Source organism: Stomoxys calcitrans, chromosome 5, assembly GCF_963082655.1.
Source record: "Stomoxys calcitrans chromosome 5, idStoCalc2.1, whole genome shotgun sequence".
Classification (NCBI taxonomy): Eukaryota; Metazoa; Arthropoda; class Insecta; order Diptera; family Muscidae; genus Stomoxys; species Stomoxys calcitrans.
In genome coordinates, this window is record NC_081556.1 from 146034138 (window position 1) to 146056565 (window position 22428).

Below are 22428 nucleotides of genomic sequence, written 5' to 3' on the forward strand. Positions count from 1 at the left end.
TAGCTCCTGCCGTAACAATACGTCCACAAAATCAATCACCATATAAGAAGCCATCATTCTCAGCCGCCACACCTAATCGTCTGCAGAGTGGTCCCTCGGTGACCCATTCCAATGATGAAATTCAACGATTGGCCCCGAGCACCTCAACCGAGGAACTAAATCAGGAAATGGCCAATTTGGAGGGTCTAATGAAAGATTTGAGTGCAATTACGGCCAATGAATTTGAATGTTAACATTAGCAGAAAACCATTAAATTACCGTTATTTTTAACCAATAAAATCATAGCTGCCATAACGCCAAGAATTACAACAACAACGATTAAAGCTAAAGAATTGAGACGAAAATCCACAACGGCCACCATGACCACAACGAAATCAATAGCATCCACAACATCACCATCATCAACATCATCATCACAACCAGCAACACCACCTCAACGAGCGAAAAACAGTGAAAGTTGTAGCACTCTAACAACAAAATTTTGAAAAAAAAGAAGTCATTTGAAAAAATTACCGAAAATCAAAAAAAGCAGCAATCAAATCAAGGCGAAACAATTAAAGGTGGTCTCATTTGTTTAACAACCACAAACCATCGATGTTATGCCAACACACGCAAAGAAATTTGTGTGCGTGTGTGTATACGTGAGCAGAGAATAACGAGAAAGAAGATAGCAACAAAGAGAATGCAAACAAAAATCTGACATCTGACGGCATTACGTCATACCTGACCGGCTGTTAGCAGCTGTTCGTATGAGACCACCTTTTTAAATCCGCCTTGCAATCAAATATGGAATATTTTGGCCATTTTATTTAAGGTTTCTGGTAAGTGCTAGCAAATATCAGTAGAAGTGCAAAAACTTGTTTTTTGGCAATGTGTTATGAAGGTGGAACCTTTTTTTAGTTTGTTTTCTATAATGACCCTTGACTTCCAAATACCCGAAGTGTGAAGAAAAATCAAAAAAAGAATGTATAAAGGGAAAAATCAAAGGCTTAAGAAATGATTTTGAGACACTACATCGAATAGTGTTTTTTTTGTCTCATTATGAGTGCTGGATGTTTTAGGGGTTATAACTTTGGTCGAACAATTTGAGATAACTGCGGATTTGAATTTTCACACCTGTTAACAAAATGTTGAGTATGGTTCATCTTGTCCTTAAAAATGTATGGCTGTTGTCTTTGCTATTTCAAAAAAGGAATTTTAACATTTTCAAAGTTTTTGAAAGAAATTTTCTGCAAAACCCATCTTAAAGTCACTTAAACTAACAGCTTTCATTCTCCAATTCGTGCGAGACAGCTGTTTTTCTCTTTCTAAAAATCAGCTGATTCTAACATGTCTGCGAACGAAAGCTGCTATGCTAGCAAGTTTTGCATTCAATTGAGTATTTACTAATACCCAAACCCACTAAAACCCCGTTTACACTGCTCTTTAAATCCGGATTTTGTATCTCGATCATCGGTTTTCCCTTTACAAAATCAGCTGACGAGAGCCTTAAATCCGGATTTAATGAGCAGTGTAAACGGGGTTTTAGGCTACGTTACTTCAGTGAACCACTTTCATTCGCAGAAATGTTAATCCCAGCAGATTACATAGTATGCAGTCAGCTGTTTGAATGAATCAAACAAGCAAAAGTCTTTCGTTCAGTGGCATTGTTAAACCATTAAAGCACCAACATGTTCGCACTCGATTCGTTCAACAACTGATCGAAATCAGCTGGTTTGGTAGAGTAAAAACAGCTGATGTCGATAAATTGGTAAACAAAATCCAATGCGAACATGTTAGTTGGTTTGGGCAATTGGTGAGCTTGGCTGTAATATCTCTTTCACTCGCACGAGTCTTGATGTGGTTGTTATTCTTGCTATCTTGAAGGTATAATTTTAATCGAAATCCATTTAGTTGTAATTAAATATCAGCAAACAATGTTTTTTTTTCAAAATGTCTTAGTATTGAAGCCTTAAACAGTTTTATGTTTATATTTGCTTAAAAAGTCAGTAAGTTCTCTAATAAGTTTAAGCCAAGACATATGTATGCGGTTGGTGTCTTTGCTACATGCTTAAAATGTCAGTAAGTGCTCAATTAAGTTTAAGCCAAGACATACGTAAGCGGTTGATGTCTTTGCTATTTGAGGGACTTGTTACTAGAAAATTTTATATGAATGAATTTTAACTCCTTGATTACTCATGAACCATAAAAATGATGTGAGAAGACTTATAGTAATTTTTGATAAGGGATATTTTATTTCAAAGTATCCAAGCATGATTTTCAGCATGGATAAAGATTTTACTATAATTTCATAGGCATAAAGAAGGCAGATAAGACTTTACAATTGTTAGAGGATGTGATGGCCTAAATGTTTTTTTTTCTAGGCCAACTCCTTCAGCCTTAAAATGCTCTGAGAAAGTTATGACCTTTAAAACATCTCAAAAATCAAAATTATTTCAAATAAATTGATTTGATACTTTATATGTATTTTAGCAACACGCAAAGATAAGTTTTTTTTTTTAATTTTATAAAAAAAAAAATCATCCATTTGCTATACCCTGAAAGTCTGTGTAAATATTAAATGTGTATTAAATATTTAAAAAATGAAGAAAAAACCCAAAAACGATAAAATCTAATTATAAATTAAAATATTTTATTATGATTAAAACAAAAAACAAAAACCCAAACAAATCTATTCCCCTCCTTAAATATTAATATTATATATTAAAAACAAACAACAAAAAAACAAGAAAATGAAAAAACAAAAACGAGACAAACAAAATCAATGCAAAACAAACAAACCCTAGTTATAAGTGTATGTTGATATTTATAAAACATACTCTAACATGTCCTCTCATCGCCCCTTATGCATCACTCCTCATAGTACTTCCCTCAAAACCCCTACTCTAGTATTAATAGCTACTTTTACTTATACGATTATTAACTACTAACGATGATCATATTTTCTAATGTTTAATATAAAGCTAAGCGAAATAAAAAAAATTATTTTTTTTTTTTAATTTTGTTTTCGTCGTATTCTAAGCTAAGATTCTTAAACTAAAACACCCATAAACACATATACACAACACACTAAAACTAATTTATCATAGAAAATGTAAAACCTTAAGCAGTAACGAAAACAGTATGCATTTATTTAAAAGAAAAATATCTTTTGTTTGGATTAAAAAAAAAAAAAATTTTTAAATATTATCGAAGTTTCTTTTTAGGGGAAATTTTGTAAAAATTTCTATTCCAAGGGAAATTTTGTCACAAGTTCCTTTCTAGGGGAAATTTTTGGAAAAATTTCTTTTCTATGGAAAATTTTTGGAAAAATTTCTTTTCAATGGGAAATTTTTGGAAAAATTTCTTTTCTATGGAAAATTTTGTCAAAAATTCTTTTCTATGGGAAATTTTGTCAAAAATTCCTGTCTATGGGATTTTTTGCAAAATTTTTTGTCTATGGGAAATTTTGTCAAAAATTCTTTTCTAGGAAAATTTTGTCACAATTACTTTTTTATAGGAAATTTTGTCAAAATTTCTTTTCTATGGGAAATTTTGTAAAAATTTCTTTTCTATGGGAAATTTTTTCAAAATTTCTTTTCTATGGGAAATTTTGTCAAAATTTCTTTTTATGGGAAATTTTGTCAAAAATTTTTTTTTCTATAGGATATTTTGTCAAAATTTCTTTTTATGGGAAATTTTGTCAAAAAATTCTCTTCTAGGGAAATTTTTTTTAAAATTTCTTTTCTTTGGGAAACTTTGTCACAATTTCTTCTCTATGGGAAATTTTTTAAAAAATATATTTTTTATGGTAAATTTTTTCAAAATTTCTTTTCTATGGGAATTTTTTTCAAAATTTAATTTCCATGGGAAATTTTACCAAAATTTAATTTCTAAATTTCCTAAATTTCCACAATTTCTTTCGTATGAGAAATATTGTCAAAATTTCATTTGTATGGAAAATTTTGTCAACATTTTTTTTTCTTGGAAAATTTTTCCAAAATTTCTTTTGTATGTTTCTTTTCTTGACAAGTTTTTCAAAATTTCTTTTGTATTAGAAATTTTTGCAAAACTTATTTTTTGGGAAATTTTTCCAAAATTTCTCATGTAGATTACCCAAAATTTCTTTTCTATGGCAAATTGTTCCAAAATTTCTTTTTTACGGCAATTTTTTCGAAAATTTCTTTTCTATAAGAAATTTTTAAAATTTTATGGGAAATTTTCCCAAAATTTAATTTCTTTGGGAAACTTTTCCGAAATTTCTTTTTTATGCCAAATTTACTCAAAATTTCTTTTCTGTGGAAAGTTTTGTAAAAATTTCTCATATATGGGAAATATTGTAAAAATTTCCTTTGTATGGGAAATTTTGTCAAAAATCCTTTTCTGTATGATTATGTAATTTTGTCAACATTTTTTTTATGGGAAATTTTTCCAAAATTTTTTCCTATGGGAAATTTTTCTAAAATTTCTTTTGTATGGGAAATTTTGTCAACATATCTTTTTTTGTATAAGAAATATGCCAAATTCTCTTTTCTTGACAAGTTTTTCCAACATTTCTTTTGTATGGGAAATTGTGTCAACATTATTTTTCTTAGCAAGTTATCCAAAAACTTCTTTTGTATGAAAAATTTTGTCAAAATTTATTTTTTATTGGAAATGTTGTCAAAAAATCTTCTATGGCAAATTGCTTTTCTTTGGGAAATTCAGTCAAAATTTTTTTCTATGGGAAATATTTCCAAAATTTCTTTTCCATGGTAAATTTTCAATTTTTTTTCGGCGAGGAATTTTTTGACATTTTTTTTTATTTAAAATTTCTTTTCCTTTTTCAAATTCTTCAATATTTGTTTTTTCATGGAATTGTCTTCCAGATTTCTTTACTAAATTTCCCATGAACATTCCAATAAGGAACAGGGGATTCTTCTCTCATATCAATGAGTTTAGTTCGATTAAAGTGTAAGCTCAATAATAAAGGGCCTCCTTTTTTGTGCCGAGTTCGAACAGTGTGCCCCATAGCGACACCACTAAGTAGAGAAGTTTTTACATGGCAGGATGCCTTACAAATGTAGCCAGCATTAGTAAGAGGATAACTACCGCTGAAAATTTTGTTGACGTTCACGCCTGGATTTGCACCCAGGCGTTCGGGGTCAAAGGCGGACATGCTAACCTCTGCGTCACGGTGGCCTACATTTCTTTACTCATGCAAAATGTATCAAAATTCCTCGTCTAAATAAAAAAAATTTTAAAAATTCTTCCCATAGAAAATTTGGTTAAAATTTTCTCCTTGAGGACATTTTTGTCTAATTTTGCATCATAGGAAACTCTGACATAATTTCCTACATCATTTCTTTTCATTTCTTTTTATTCTCCTATATCAAATACTTGATTAACTTATGAAGAAAATTTCCGTGCTGTTTTATCCTTAATCAAATTTTCATCTCTCTTAGTTTTAATTGGAGCATTTCGATGAAATTTTCTTTAATCGTTGCCAACGATTTAAGCAGTAATTTTCTCCCAAATCAAATGTTTCAAATTTCTATTTTCCCTTTTGTTTTCCCTACTTTCCAAAGACCTTATTTTCCTTAATACCAATAAGATTATGTGCCATTTCTTTTATCGAATGCATTTATATTACTCAAGATTTTTTGCTACATATAGAAAAAGAAAACTTATTTGGTTTCTCAAGTAAAGAAACTGAACTCGGTTTGGCTAAGGCAGACGAAAAAAAACGATAATTTTTGCGAAAAAAAAACTATTTACTTAAAATAGTTTTCTATAATGTGTTCTATCTCTGTCTCTTAATCATTTATTATGCATATAAATTATTGCAGTATGAAATCCTTTAAATAATGTGTTTAATTATCGACCACAATATAAATTTTTCCACATTTTTATTTTATTTATTTTTTTGATTTTTTTAAATTTTATTTGACCTTCTAATATTATTTAATTTTAAAATTTTTGTTAATTCTGATCATTGTCCTTAAAATCGATAAATATGATTTCGATAACTTTTTGTTATCGCTTATTTATGGTGGCGCTGGCAAATATCGATTGCACTATCGATTTTTTATTTTTAGTCTGAATGTCGTTTGAAATTTTTCTTATCGATAATATAAGTAAATTTAATTTTTTTTACAAAATTGAAACAAATTGCCACTGAATGTTCTCTTTAAGATTCATTGGGCCTGTAGAATAGAGCTGGCAAATATTGGTTTTGAGATGAAATTACTGAAAATTTTGTAAAGCCCACTCTAAATCCAGTGCCAATTATCTTGGATAGTTTTCGATATTTTTCGATAACAACCGATAACACATGATTTTCACTAAAAAGTTCTAAAATAAAACAGAATTTTTTTTATGGAGATGCATTTGTAAAACCTTTTACCAATTTCTTTGTAATTATCGTCCCCAAAATCGATAAATATAATTTCGATAAATTTTTTTATCACTAATTTTTACACATTTTTCATTTGAATTATATTTTTTTTTATTTTTGTTATTTATAATTTTTATTCGGTAAACTTTAATAATGAAAAATTGCAAAATATTGCGGCAACAACAAAAACATATTGTTTGTTTTTTTCCAAAGGTTTGTATTGCCAAATATTTTAGATCAGGATTTAAATATTCGTAAATTTTCTATTATCGATAATAATTTATCCATAATTTTTGGATAATAATTTATTCTTAATTTTTCGATAATTTTATCGATTATCGATATTTTATCGAACAGTCGGAAATTTATAATTTATTTTTATTGGTTTTGAGATGAAATTACTGAAAATTTTGTAAAGCCCACTCTAATTCCAGGGCCAGTTGTCTTGGAAAGTTTATCAATATTTTTCGATATCAACCGATAACACTTGATTTTCACTATACAGTTCTTAAAGAAAACAGAATTTTTTTTATGGAGATGCCTTTTTAAAACCTTTTACCAATTCTTTTGTGATTATCGTCCTCAAAATCGATAAATATAATTTCGTTCAATTTTTTACCACTAATTTTTACACAATTTATTTTCATTTGAATTGCAACTTTTTTGTTTTTGTTATTTATAATTTTTAATTTTTATTCGGTAAACTTTAATAATGAAAAATTGCAAAATATAGCGGTAACAGCGAAAACATATTGTTTGTTTTTTTCAAAAGTTTTGTTATGCCAAGTATTTTAGATTAGGATTTTAATATTCAACAATTTTCTATTATCGATAATAATTTATCGATAATTTTTGCATAATAATTTATTCTTAATTTTATTGATTATAATTTTAAAAACCGAAGAATCAAAAAATTTTATTTTTATTGGTTTTGAGATGAAATTACTGAAAATTTTGTAAAGCCCACTCTAATTCCAGTGCCAGTTGTCTTGGATAGTTTATCGATAACAACCGATAACACATGATTTTCACTATACAGTTCTAAAATAAAACAGAATTTTTTATGTAAATGAATTTTAAAAGCCTTTTACCAATTTCTTTGCGATTATCGTCCCCAAAATCGATAGATATAATTTCGATAAATTTTTTTTATCACAAATTTTTACATTTTTCATTTTAATTATATTTTTTTTTTTTATTTTTGTTATTTATAATTTTTAATTTTTATTCGGTAAACTTTTATAATGAAAAATTGCAAAATATTGCGGCAACAGCAAAAACATATTGTTTGTTTTTTTTTCAAAAGTTTTGTTACGACAAATATTTTAGATCAGGATTTGCATATTCGTAAATTTTCTATTATCGATAATAATTTACCATAGTTTTTGGATAATCATTTATTCTTATATTTTCGATAATTTTATCGATTATCGATATTTTATCGAACATTCGGAAATTTTTAATATATTTTAATTGGTTTCGAGATGAAATAACTGAAAATTTAGTAAAGCCCACTCTAATTCCAGTGCCAGTTGTCTTTATCGTTTATCGATATTTTTCGATACCAACCGATAACACATGATTTTCACTATACAGTTCTAAAATAAAACAGAATTTTTTTTATGGAGATGCATTTTTAAAACCTTTTACCACATTCTTTGTGATTATCATCCTCAAAATCGATAAATATAATTTCGATAAATTTTTTATCACTCATTTTTACACAATTTATTTTCATTTGAATTCGTAAATTTTCTATTATCGATAATAATTTATCCATAACTTTTGGATAATAATTTATTCTTAATATTTCGATAATTTCATCGATTATAATTTAAAACACCGAACAATCGAAAACTTTTTATTTATTTTTTATTGGTTTTGAGATGAAATAATTGAAAATTTTGTAAAGCCCAGAAATATTTATATTTTTTTAATTAAACAAATTGCTGCATTTAGAATTCTTTATATGAAATATAAACAAATACTGCCGCCTACAAAAACAACTACTTAAAATTATTTAAAAACGATAATGTGACATTTAGCAATTATAGATAAAAATATATATATGTAATTTTTTTACATAATTTCTATTTGTTAAATATTAAAAACTAAATCAAAAACGAAAATTTAATTTAAGATAAATTGTAATGAGATCTGTGTTTCTTTTTTTATTTTGCATTTTGCATTGTGTCTTGTTTATAAGCTTTTTTTATTTTATATATAAAAAATCTTTAGTTTATTAGTAGCATAAGTTTTAACTCTATAACAAATGGAAGAAAGGAAAAAATCTATTGAAAAAACAAGCCATTTAGCATTAATTATTATTATTATTATGTAAATCGCATTATATTGCCATTGTGAAAGAAGTCATAAAATCACTTTTTTATACATACATAAAAACATTACCTAAATACACGCATGCATGCAACTATACATTAAATATTGAAATAACTTATAAAATTTTACTATATACATCTCTGACAAACGAAAACTAAATATTGTGTCTAAAACCAATGGTTTTCTTTTTTAAGTTTTGCACAAAACGTACTTTAATGTAATGAACAAAAAAAAAAACACACACACACATAAAACAAATAAAACGTGAAATTATTGAAATGATTGAAATTGTGAAAAATAATAATAACGAAAGAAAAAAAAAACACAAAATGACAAAGCAAATATTGCTAAAAATAAGTGTAAAAATTATCTTAATTTATAAATATACAATTGAAAAATTCATAAGAAAGAAAATAATAAATTTTAAGTGTTTCATTTGCTATAGAAAGAGGTAAGTAGGCGGGGGTTAAGTCACATATTCGATACTATTATGTCTCACTTTCCCTTTCACCGCTTGAAATAAGTTATGATTATCACAGGAATGAAATCAATCCCATGACAGCCGGATGTGCGTACCGGATTGACCAGATGAAGTCCTTCATCGGCAAGGACTGCCTGATCTTGGGTGTTGACTTCTTGAGCCTCTAGAGGGCGCAATTCCTATACGATTTGGCTGAAAATCCAAAATCAAAACTTTACAGGAGAAGGTTTTTATACCCTCCACCATACGATGGGGGGTATACTAATTTCGTCATTCTGTTTGTAACTACTCGAAATATTCGTCTGAGAGCCAATAAAGTATTGGGTTGCCCAAAAAGTAATTGCGGATTTTTGAAAAGAAAGGAAATGCATTTTTAATAAAACTTAGAATGAACTTTAATCAAATATACTTTTTTACACTTTTTTTCTAAAGCAAGCTAAAAGCAACAGCTGATAACTGAGAGAAGAAAGAATGCAATTACAGTGTCACAAGCTCTGAAAAAATTTGTCAACGCGGACTATATGAAAAATCCGCAATTATTTTTTGGGCAACCCAATATATTCTTCGTCCGTCTGTCTGTCGAAAGCACGCTAACTTTCGAAGGAGTGAAGCTAGCCACTTGAAATTTTGCACAAATACTTCTTATTAGTGTAGGTCGGTTGGGATTGTAAATGGGCCATATCGGTCCATGATTTGATATAGCTGCCATACAAACCGATCTTGGGTCTTGACTTCTTGAGCCTTTAGAGGGCGCAATTCCTATCCGATTGGAATGAATTTTTGCACGTAGTATTTTGTTATGATATTCAACAACTGTGCCAAGTATGGTTCAAATGGGTTCATAACCTGATATAGCTGTCTTATAAACCGATCTTGGGTCTTGACTTCTTGAGCCTTTAGAGGGCGTAATTCTTCTCCGATTTGACTGAAATTTTGCACGTAGTGTTTGGGTATCACTTCCAACAATTGTGTTAAGTATGATTCAAATCGGTTCAAAATCTGGTATAGCTGTCATATAAACCGATCTGGGATCTTGACTTCTTGAGCCTTTAGAGGGCGCAATTCTCATCCGATTTGGTAGAAATTTTGTACAACGGCTTCTCTCCTGACCTTCAACATACGTGTCTTATTTGGTCTGAATCAATCCATAGCTTGATACAGCTCCCATACGTGTCTTATATGGTCTGAATCGATCTATAGCTTGATACAGCTCCCATAAAAACCTATCTCCCGATTTTGCTTCTTGAGCCCCTACAAGGCGCATTTCTTATTCGAATGAACTGACATATTACACAATGACTTTTACAATGTTCAGCATTCATTTATGATCCAAATCGTACTATAACTTGAAATAGCTCCAATAGCATAACAGTTCTTATTCAATATTCTTTGTTTGCCTAGAAAGAGATGGCGCGCATAGAACTCGACAAATTCGATCCATGGTGGAGGGTATACAAGGTTCGGCCCGACCGAACTTAGCACTCCCTCTTACATGTTTGAATTTTTTTTCCGACAGTTCGGTAGGAATTCCGAACGATTTGTGGACTGTTTGTCTGAAGGAAATTTTGGCCGGACAGTTCTGAAAGAATTCTAAAAGATTTGTGACCCTCTTTCGTATGCGGTTTTTTGAATTTTTCTTCCGACAGTTCGGAAGGAATTCTGCACGCTTTCTGCACTGTTTGTCGGAAGGATTTTTTGGCCGGATAGTTCTGAAAGAATTCTGAATGATTTTTGATAGGCGGTCAGAAATCGTTCAGAATTCTTTTAGAACTGTCGCAACAAAAATTCCCTCAGAATGTCGAACAGAATTCGGAACGAATTCGGTAAGATCATGTCGGAAGACTTCAGAATTTTTTCAGATTTGTCTTACATCAGACATTTGGTTTGCTGGGATTCTCGACTCACTTTGAATGTTGTATAAGTTCATGTTAAAGCTTCAGCACACTGTACATAACATTGGACTACAAAAAAAGCTTTTTCTTTTCTTGAGTTGCCCACCCCCTCTGTATAAAAAAGCTGTCTTACTCTTTGTAACAGCTCTGCACCGAATTTAACAACATCTTATCGAATATAAGCACTTAAAAAAACCACCGAATATAAGAAGCCAAACATGTCAAGCCGAATATGTTACCATAAGCCGAATATTTATGTTTGTTTTCACTTCGAAAGTCTTAAGCTATGATCAATCCAACCACAAACTCACCACAGCCGGGCTCTACCATCAATTTCGCGAATTTCAAGCGCATAGAGTACATCTTACATGGGGCCGTCTATTTTGTGGCTAGTTGTCTTTTAAACGCCAAGCTCAACGGTTCGATGCACTATTGGTGGGAGACTGACTATCAAACAGCCAAGCTAGACCATCGTAACGACTTATTTCCGAATATAACAACGGAAATTTCTTTCTTTAATTGCTGCGGTGAAAATAAAAAATAATAGATGGGTAGCTGGATTGTTGGATTATTTTTTCTAATTACCTGACAAATGAAAAGTGAAGGAAAAAAAAAACGAAAAAACAACACACAAGCAAAATAAAGTGAAAATTTCCGCCAGAATACAAATTACATTACAAGTGAAGTTTTATTAAAAAAAAAAACAAAATAAAATAAATTAACAACCGCAACAATAACAACGACCTTAGTTACTTGGAAATTTTTGAAGAAAAAAATAAACCTAAACCGTATACAAAAAACTTTTTGGAAGCCAAATTGAAAAAGAAAAGAAGACAACAACAACAATGAGTGCGTTGTCATTGACATGTAATATGGTGCGTGTCAGAAGCACAGCTAACACACTGACAGCATTGGCAGCAAAATCAACAACAACAACAACAACACCCTCTTGCCTTAGGCCAACTAATTTGGCTCTGGCCTGTAAGCGTGAAAACTCCTCGACCGCTACAGCAGTGCCCTCTGCTGCCGCCTGCCCTCATTTGGCCAATAATGATTTTGAGGGCAGTGAAACGGCACCTCTAATACATCGTACTGCAGAATGGCAAAATGCCTTGCCCTATGAGCAAATACCCGGACCAAAACCAATACCCATTTTGGGCAACACCTGGAGGTAGGGTCACAAACATTATTGTCTTAGATCATTATCATCGTCATCATCATCTTACATCTAACCAAAGACACAAAATCAAATAGACTTGAATAAATAACAAGTGCAAACATTATTGAGTGTAAAGAGAAGAGAAAAAAAAACCTAATGTGGGTTGTATTGTTCCCAGACAAGAAAGAAGGAAATAACTCAGCTGCAGTTGTTGCTGCTGTTGTTGGTGCTGCTGATTATGCCTCAAAATTTGTTACTTTTCCTCTTCAAATGCCATGCAATTAAAAATGAGCTTTTTTTATGGTAGTAAATCTACAATCCATTATCCAGTTGAATGGCTTTGAAACTTGTTGCAAACGGTTCGTAGGCTCATGTAGGCCTGCCACAGTCACTTTTCGTTGAGTTTTATGGCCACGCATCTATAGTAGTAGAAAAAAGTGAATGAAGTTATAAACACATTTTAGAGTTTTATGATAAAATTTATTTTTTTTTTATTATTTATAATAGGGATTTTAAAAAACAAAAGAGGAATGATTGATTGGTTGCCGAAAACACTAGCTTACAAAAAAATTAAAAAAAAAACAAGCGTGCCAAGTTCGAACGGGCCGAATCTTATATACCCTCCACCATGGATCGCATTTGTCGAGTTAGACAAACAAAGAATATTGAATAAGAACTGTTATGCTATTAGAGCTATATCAAGTTCTAGTCCAATTCGGACCATAAATGAATCCCAAACATTGTAGAAGTCATTGTGTAATATTTCAATTCATTTGGATCAAAATTGCGCCTTGTAGGGTCTCAAGAAGCAAAATCGGGAGATAGGTGTATATGGGAGCTGTATCAAATTATTGATCAATTCAGACCATATTAGACACGTATGTTGAAGGTCATGAGAGAAGCCGTTGTACAAAATTTCTGCCAAATCGGATGAGAATTGCGCCCTCTAGAGGCTCAAGAAGTCAAAATCCCAGATCGGTTTATATGGCAGATATATAAGGTTATCTACCGATTTGCGCCATACTTGGCTCAGTTACTGGAAGTCATAACAAAACACCTCATGCAAAATTTCAGTCAAATCGGAGGAGAATTGCGCCCTCTAGAGGCTCAAGAAGTCAAGACCCAAGATCGGTTCATATGACAGCTATAGCAGATTATGAACCGATTTGAATCATACTTAGCACAATAGTTGAAAGTGATACCAAAACACCATGTGCAAAATTTCAGTCAAATCGGATGAGAATTGCGCCCTCTAGAGGCTCAAGAAGTCAAAATCCCAGATCGGTTTATATGGCAGCTATATCAAAACATGAAACGATTTAAACCATACTTAGCATAGTTGTTGCAAGTGCTACCAAAACACTACGTGCAAAATTTCAGTCAAATCGGACGAGAATTGCGCCCTTTAGGGGCTCAAGAAGTCAAGACCCAAGATCGGTTTATATGGCAGCTATATCAAAACATGGACTGATTCGAACCATACTTAGCACAGTAGTTGAAAGTGATACCAAAACACTACGTGCAAAATTTCAGTCAAATCGGATGAGAATTGCACCCTCTAGAGGCTCAAGAAGTCAAGACCCAAGATCGGTTTATATGGCAGCTATATCAAAATATGGACTGATTCGAACCATACTAAGCGCAGTTATTGGAAGTGTCACCAAAACACTACGTGCAAAATTTCACTTAAATCGGATGAGAATTGCACCCTCTAGAGGCTCAAGAAGTCAAGACCCAAGATCGGTTTATATGGCAGCTATATCAAAACATGAAACGATTTAAACCATACTTAGCATAGTTGTTGCAAGTGCTACCAAAACACTACGTGCAAAATTTCAATAAAATCGAATAGGAATTGCGCCCTCTAAAGGCTCAAGAAGTCAAGACCCAATATCGGTTTATATGGCAGCTATATCAAAACATGAATCATACCTAGCGCAGTTATTGAAAGTGATACCAAAACTCTACGCTAAGTGATACATACTTATCACGGTTAGTGGAAGACATTACAAAACACCTCATGCAAAATTTCAGCCTAATGGGATGAGAATTGCGCGCTCTATTGGCTCAAGAAGTCAAGATTCCAGATCGGTTTATATGACAGGTATACCAGAATATGAACAGATTTGAATCATACTTAGCATAGTTGTTGGAAGTGATACCAAAACACTACGTGCAAAATGTCAGTCAAATCGGATGAGAATTGCACCCTCTAGAGGCTCAAGAAGTCAATACAAAATATAGGTTAATATGGCAGCTATATCAAAACACGGACCGATCTGCCCCATTTACAATCTCAACCGACCTACACTAATAAGAAGTATTTGTGCAAAATTTCAAGCGGCTGGCTTTACTCCTTCGAAAGTTAGCGTGCTTTCGACAGACAGACGGACGGACATGGCTAGATCGACTTAAAATGACATGACAATCTTTATGGGGTTTCAGACGCTTATTTCGAGGTGTTACAAACAGAATGACGAAATTAGTATACCAACATTCTATGGTGGAGGGTATACAAATATTTTTTTTATCATAAACAAGTAAAAGCTTGCTATGTTCGGCCGGACGGAATCTTATATACCTTTCACCATGGATTGCATTTTCCGGTATTTCTTTATAGGCAAACAAAGGATAATGGATAAAAAATGCCATGCTATTCGAGCTTTGTCAGGTTATGGACCAATTCGGACCATAATTGGTTTGGAGGTTGTAGATCGGACCAAATCTTATATATCTTTCACCATGGATTGCATTTTCCGGTATCTCTTTGCAGGCAAACAAAGGATAATGGATAAAAATTGCCATGCTATTGGAGCTTTGTCAGGTTATGGACCGATTCGGACCATACATGGTTTGGAGGTTGTATTGTAGTTCATAGTAGTAGTAGAAGTTATTGTGCAAAAATGCAAACGAATCGGATAAGAACTGCGCCCTATAGATGATCATGTAGTAAAAGCGGGAGATCGGTTTATGTGGGAGTTATATCAGGTTATGGATCGATTCAATATACGTGCTGAAGGTCATAGGGTAAGTCGTTGTACATAATCGGTTCGGGAGGCCACCGTAGTACAGAGGTTAGCATGTCCGCCTATGATTCTGAACGCCTGGGTTCAAATCCTGCCGAGACCATGAGAAAAAATATTTTCAGCGTTGGTTTTCCCCTCCTAATGCTGGCAACATTTGTGAGGTATTATGCCATGTTAAACTTCTCTCCAAATGGTGTGGCGCTCTGCGGCACGCCGTTCGAACTCGGCTATAAAAAGGAGGCTCCTTATTATTGAGCTTAAACTTGAATAGGTCTGCACTCATTGATATCTGAAAAGTTTGCCCCTGTTCCTTAGTGGAATTTGCAATTAACATAATCGGATAAGCATAGCGCCCTCTAGAGGCCAAAGAAGTATAATCAGGAGATAGGTTTATATGGGAGCTGTATCAGGTTGTGAACAAAACACTTTATGCAAAGTTTCAGCCAAATAGAATAATCAAAACGGACGATCGGTTAATATGTATAGCGCCCTCTAGGACGCGCGAAGTAAAATCTGAAGATCGGTTTATATTGCAGCTATACCAGGTTATGAACGGATTTGCACCATATTTGACATATTTTTTGGAAGTCAAAGTGAAACAGGAGAGGAGAGGAGAGGAGAGGAGAGGAGAGGAGAGGAGAGGAGAGGAGAGGAGAGGAGAGGAGAGGAGAGGAGAGGAGAGGAGAGGAGAGGAGAGGAGAGGAGAGGAGAGGAGAGGAGAGGAGAGGAGAGGAGAGGAGAGGAGAGGAGAGGAGAGGAGAGGAGAGGAGAGGAGAGGAGAGGAGAGGAGAGGAGAGGAGAGGAGAGGAGAGGAGAGGAGAGGAGAGGAGAGGAGAGGAGAGGAGAGGAGAGGAGAGGAGAGGAGAGGAGAGGAGAGGAGAGGAGAGGAGAGGAGAGGAGAGGAGAGGAGAGGAGAGGAGAGGAGAGGAGAGGAGAGGAGAGGAGAGGAGAGGAGAGGAGAGGAGAGGAGAGGAGAGGAGAGGAGAGGAGAGGAGAGGAGAGGAGAGGAGAGGAGAGGAGAGGAGAGGAGAGGAGAGGAGAGGAGAGGAGAGGAGAGGAGAGGAGAGGAGAGGAGAGGAGAGGAGAGGAGAGGAGAGGAGAGGAGAGGAGAGGAGAGGAGAGGAGAGGAGAGGAGAGGAGAGGAGAGGAGAGGAGAGGAGAGGAGAGGAGAGGAGAGGAGAGGAGAGGAGAGGAGAGGAGAGGAGAGGAGAGGAGAGGAGAGGAGAGGAGAGGAGAGGAGAGGAGAGGAGAGGAGAGGAGAGGAGAGGAGAGGAGAGCATGGCATATACTGCCGCAAGATTAAGCGCTATAGGAAGCTGAAGAGACAGAGAATAGGGACATGCCCCTATTCTTTAGTATCTTCCAAAGAACATGATAACTGCCGCTGACTATTGAACTGCCCTCGGGTTCTTCAATCCACTATTCGATATCAAGTTGCCTACGAGACCATAGTGTACAAGGGCTGCTATAAAAATTTCTGACCCAATTATCACCAAAAGTGTTTTTATTGTTTTTAAAGTATCCTCCAGCATGATTGTGATATATCACTCAGAATTGACTATCCAACATTGTTCAAGCGGAACACTTGCAACATGACCATTTTTGCCAAACAAACAGGCGTCCCTCTGCTTCAAAGTGCTTCTTCCACGATTAAATTTCGTTGGATTTGACTCGTTTTCGAAGACCCTCAGGTCGATTGTTGTTTTGTTTCGGGCTCATACGCATTGATCTACGATTCGCCGCCTTATAAATGTATTTTGAAGCATCGCGATCGCATTTTTTCAAAATCTCTTCGCACTAATCGGCCCGAGTTTTTTTTTGTGCTATTGTCAAATTGTGCGGAATCCAAAGGAGAGTTCATTTGGAGGCCAGTTTGGCCCATTGTGGTACCCCAGAAAGAGAAAGGGAAGAAAAAGGAAAATGTGAGACCTCGTACTAGAGGTTATACACGAATAAAAAGAAAAAGACTGCAGTTCATGTATGGTGGTGTTAGATATGCCCAACGACCTCTCTATCTAACGATTTGTCACATGACAATCTTGCTTTATAATTTTAGGCACGTCATCAATGTTCTCTGGTACAATGACAGTTTTTGGACGACCTTCACAGAATTCGTCTTTGAACGAGCGTCGGCCACGACTGAATACAGTTTTTCACAATTCTATGGAATGGAGCTTCATTGCCATACAAAGATTTAAGTTCATCAATGCACTTTTGTCGTGATAATCCACGTCGAAAGTTGTGAAAAATAGCGCACGAAAATGTTCAAAAGAAAATTCAAATTTTTTCAAATTAACTCAAACGATGATTGCTTGTCGTTCTGCGTACGATTATGCAAGAAAATGTAAAATTTTCCAAGGATATGCAGATTATACCTGGCAGCACTAAGTGTTGTCTTGGCCAGAAACTTTTATAGCAGCCCTCGTACACGGACGGCTCAAATATTAGCTGTGGAGTATGTTCGGATGTTTTCTCGGAGGAAGAGGGCATATCAACCTCGTTAAAGCTTCCTAGAAACTGCCCATAAGATCGCCCCGGTAGCCCTGTTGGTGGCGTGCTCGCATTACCAGTGCGATGGTCTTGGGTTCGATTCCCACCAGAGGCCTGGTCTGTCGTTAGCGTGTGTTATCACAATGGAATAAAATAGTCTAAGTGAGTCTGTTAAAAAACAAAAATAGACTGTCACTCTAACCAAACCTAACCTAGCATAGGTTAGGTTAATTTCTTCAATTTGAAATTAAATATCCCTCAAAATAAACAAAAAATTATTATTTTGGTCTTTACATACATGACGTTGCTAAATTTAGACATAAAATTGTAACAAATTTAAATTTGTTTTGTTTTTACTTGCAAAAATCATTTCAACATCAGCATTAGCATTTTATGCTAAGTCATGTCGTATTTCGTTGGTCTGAGTCTAAATGGGGAAACATGTTAAGCATCCAGTAAAACGTGTTTGTCTCTTAAGTCTTTCGTTTTCATACAAATGACATGTATTTTTACATGCGTTTTCTTGTGTTTGTTTTTTGGTTGCAAATGCATAACGTTATTCTATTGGGTTGCCCAAAAAGTAATTGCGGATTTTTTAAAAGAAAGTAAATGCATTTTTAATAAAACTTAGAATGAACTTTAATCAAATATACTTTTTTACACTTTTTTTCCAAAGCAAGCTAAAAGTCACAGCTGATAACTGACAGAAGAAAGAATGCAATTACAGAGTCACAAGCTGTGAAAAATTTTGTCAACGCCGACTATATGAAAAATCCGCAATTACTTTTTGGGCAACCCAATACTTTGCAAAAACCTAACATCTACCAGTTTATGCTATGCAATGGATTAAAAAAAAATCAAAAACACTATGTAACAAAAACAATATTGACAGTGAAAAAAGGTAATACATTTTTTTACCTATCCCTTATTCGAAAAATTTTTATAATTTGTTACAGATTCATATCCAAAGACTAAGAAATGCTTTTTATTAACAATAATAGATCCAAAAACTTAAATTTTTTCATTTAATTAATAAAAAATTACCAAATATGTGTTAACAAGTGTGTCAAGCGTTATTTCTTGTATAAAAGGGAAAGTTAAAAACTTCAGTGTAGAATGCTCAATAAATAATGTCAATAAAAGCCACCATCGTACGTGCCCTCTCAAATTAGGCTTTCAGATATTACGAAGCTCATTTGTAGATATGTAGTCAACGCTACAATTAGTATTTTACAGCAAGTATGATGGTGGTTTGTAGCTGTGACTATATGTTAAGTGTTGAGTGTGTACAATAAAAAACACGTTTGTGTCTTAAGTCTTTCGTTTTCATCTTTCTGCCGTACTCAAGTATTAGCTTGCAAACTACACAGAGCAATTTTACATTGCAAAAAAACGCCATGTGAATCCAGTTTAAAGCTTCAATTGTACCAGCATCATAATCACATTCTTATTTCCTAATTTCACAGCTTTTGACCATTTATTATTTGAAAAATAATCATAACGACTCTAACTTGGGGGGGGGGGGGTTAAATGACATTTCGTAGTTAATAAAAGTTCATGCTTTATGAATAAAGTCTTACATGGACATTAGGTACGAATTTTATAAAACGTATGTTATAAGCATTTTATTGCACCTTTATTACTGTAATTAAGTACTAGCCTGCAGAAGGTGAGATTAAATCTTACATTCGACCTTGTCGTGCAAAACTATACAGGTTTTGTTGTATACTTTTGCTTGCAATTTTAACAAAGGAAGACACCCTAAGGCGAATTACATGTTCCACATCCATTTGGCTTCCTATGAAAACAAGTTTTTTTCCAGCTGTAGAGGCATATTTTAAAGACATTCCATTCTGCATGCCATTTAAAGGCTGGTATGTTCAAAGAAAAATGGCAAAAATATTGACATTGAAGCTAAACAAGATACCCACAAGTATAAGGGCATGAAGGAGAGGTATCGGCCAGATGAAGGAGAGGTATCGGCAGAAAGAAAAAGGAAATAGAAAGACGTGAGTGTGAGCGAATTGAGATGTACAGCAGTCAGAATGAAGTCTGGAAATTCTACCAAAGAATTAAACACCATAACGATGTCTTTGGTGCAAGCACATCCTCCTGCAGAGACAAAGAAGGAAATCTGGTAAATGACACAGACAACATGCTGACGATATGGAAAGAACATTTTACCCAACTGCTAGTGTCCGATCTTGGCGGCGAGGAGGATACCGCAGAACCAATCCCTGATGATGGTATAGAATGTTTACATCCTAGTCAGAATGAGCTCCAAGTAGCAGTGAACCGACTAAAGAACAACAAGGCAGCAGGAGCCGACGGGTTACCCGCTGAACTATTTAAGACCGGAGGTGACAAGCTGATAAGGCGTATGCATCAGTTTATTTGCCCAATCTGGTTAGAAGAACGCATACCCGATGATTGGAACCTCAGCATACTATGTCCCGTACACAAAAAATGAGATAGGACGGAATGTGCCAACTACAGAGGAATAAGTCTCGCATACAAGATACTCTCGAGCGTACTGGGTGAAAGATTAAAACCTAAAGTCAATGAGATAATCGGGCCCTATCAATGCGGCTTTAGACCTGGTTAATCCACCAGATAGTCACATTGCGCCAAATAATAATGTAATGCTGTGTGGCGAATGTTTTCCTGTAAAATTGTATTTAAGCATTAAAATTTCCAAAAAAATGGGTGATAATAATATTTTTTGATAATAAATTTCAACGATTTGCAGTCGTTGCTTGTTTGAGAGTCTCTTCATGATTAAATGGCAGATTATACCGAACACTTTTTATTTCAATTGTCAACTATTGCTGCCACCCCAAAGAACTAAACTCATAAAAAAATCACCGTTTATAGATTGCCCAAAAAGTAATTGTGGTTTTTTTTAAAGAAAGTAAATGCATTTTTAATAAAACTTAGAATGAACTTTAATCAAATATATAATTGCCATTTTGTTCGATAACCTTTCGCCATCTTCCTGGCTAATTTAGTATTCCACTCTCATGGAACTTCTGGCCTTTATCTGCAAAAAACTGAACCAAGTGCGATTTTATAGCCTCATCATTGCCGAAAGTTTTACCATTTAAGGAGTTCTGCAAAGATCGCAATAAATGGTAGTCTGATGGTGCAAGGTCAGGGCTATATGGTGGATGCATCAAAAGTTTCCAGCCAAGCTCACTCAGTTTTTGGCGAGTGACCAAAGATGTGTGCGGTCTAGCGTTGCCCTGGTGGAATATGACACCTTTACGATTGACCAATTCTGGTCGCTTCTCCTTGATGGCTGTATTCAATTTGTCCAATTGTTGACGGTAAACATCCGAATTAATCGTTTGGTTCCTTGGAAGCAGCTCAAAATATACCACACCCTTCCAATCCCACCAAACAGACAGCATAACCTTCTTTTGGTGGATATCAGCCTTTGAAGTGAAGTGATAACGTTTTCATCTCCAGTTATGATTCGTTTTAAAAACGGATCGAATTCATTGCGTTTAAGGTACATATCACAAGCATTGATTCGGTTTGTTAAATGAATTTCTTTCAATAAATGTGGTACCCATATTAAAATTGACGCCAAACAAACAAATGTAAATAAAATTTCGCGCACTGTTTTTCTAAAGCAAGCTAAAAGTAACAGCTGATAACTGATAGAAGAAAGAATGCAATTACAGAGTCACAAGCCGTTGAAAAAATTTGTCAACGCCGACTATATGAAAAATCCGCAATTACTTTTTGGGCAACCATATATTTATCTTCTTTGCCATCGTAAAAATCTATGACGATCTAGCCATATTTGTCTATCGAAATCCTGTTGTCTGATTTTTTTAAAAATAAAGATACTGAGCTAAAACGGCGCACAAATACTTCCTATACCCTTCATCATAAGATGGGGGTATACTCTTTTCGCCATTCTGTTTGTAACACCTCGAAGACCCCAAAGTATATCCTGATCGTCATGATATTTTAAGTCCAGTCTTTCGAAACCATGCCTGAAATTTTGCACAAATACTTCTGATTAATGTAGGTCTTTTGGGATTGTAAATAGATCAAATTGTGCCACGTTTAGATATAGCTCCCATATAAACCGATCTCCAGTTAATACTACTTAAGCCTTTAGAGAGCGCAATTCTTATCAAATTTGGCTTAAAATTCGCACGATGACTTTTCCTATGACCTCCAAAAGACGTACCAAGGTATGATTCTAATCGGCTAGAATCTTGATATAGCTTCCATAAAAACCGATCGCCCAAATATACATCTTGAGCCTCTAGAGGGCGCAATTCTTATCCAATTTGGCGGAAATTTCGTATGTGGGCATTCCCTATGACTTCCAACAAATGGACTTCCCAGCAGATTTTGTAGATTTTCTTCCACTAAAGAAAAACTGTCCAAAGAACTTGACAATTGCTATCCATGGTAGATGGTATATAAGATTTGGCCCAGCCGAACTTTTCACGCTTTTACTTGTTGTTGTTGTAGCCACATATGCATGTGGAGGTGGCGACTCTCGTCAAGCTCCTGTATATAAGCAAGCTCGTACCGGACCAAAGGACCGATCGCCGGAGGCAACAGGGTGCCCATTGGTTATTTAAAGGCGCCAATAACTCGCACTCAGTACTTGTGCAAGAGCCGGTGCCTCCGGACCTCTCACTGAGACTCTCCACTCGATA

The 22428-nt window shown here is 34.3% G+C and overlaps 2 protein-coding genes across 7 annotated transcripts in view; both read left to right on the forward strand.

Annotated features, from left to right (window-relative positions):
* Nucleotides 1–233, forward strand: part of LOC106082650 (neogenin) — a 328722-nt gene extending 328489 nt beyond the window's left edge. For all 5 annotated transcript variants that reach the window (XM_013245278.2, XM_013245279.2, XM_013245280.2 and 2 more), the window contains exon 10: nucleotides 4–233. In XM_013245278.2, the coding sequence (XP_013100732.2) occupies nucleotides 4–233 (230 nt within the window). The remainder of the gene's footprint in view (nucleotides 1–3) is intronic.
* Nucleotides 234–756: 523 nt separating this feature from the next.
* Nucleotides 757–22428, forward strand: part of LOC106082651 (probable cytochrome P450 301a1, mitochondrial) — a 59449-nt gene continuing 37777 nt past the window's right edge. The window contains exon 1 of one of the 2 annotated variants that reach the window (XM_013245285.2): nucleotides 757–821. Coding sequence is in view for 1 of the 2 variants with exons in the window: in XM_013245283.2 (XP_013100737.2) it covers nucleotides 11914–12239 (326 nt within the window). In the remaining variant the exon portion in view is untranslated. Of the gene's footprint in view, nucleotides 822–11807; nucleotides 12240–22428 lie in introns of those variants that run through there. The other variant, XM_013245283.2, reaches the window with a different exon arrangement.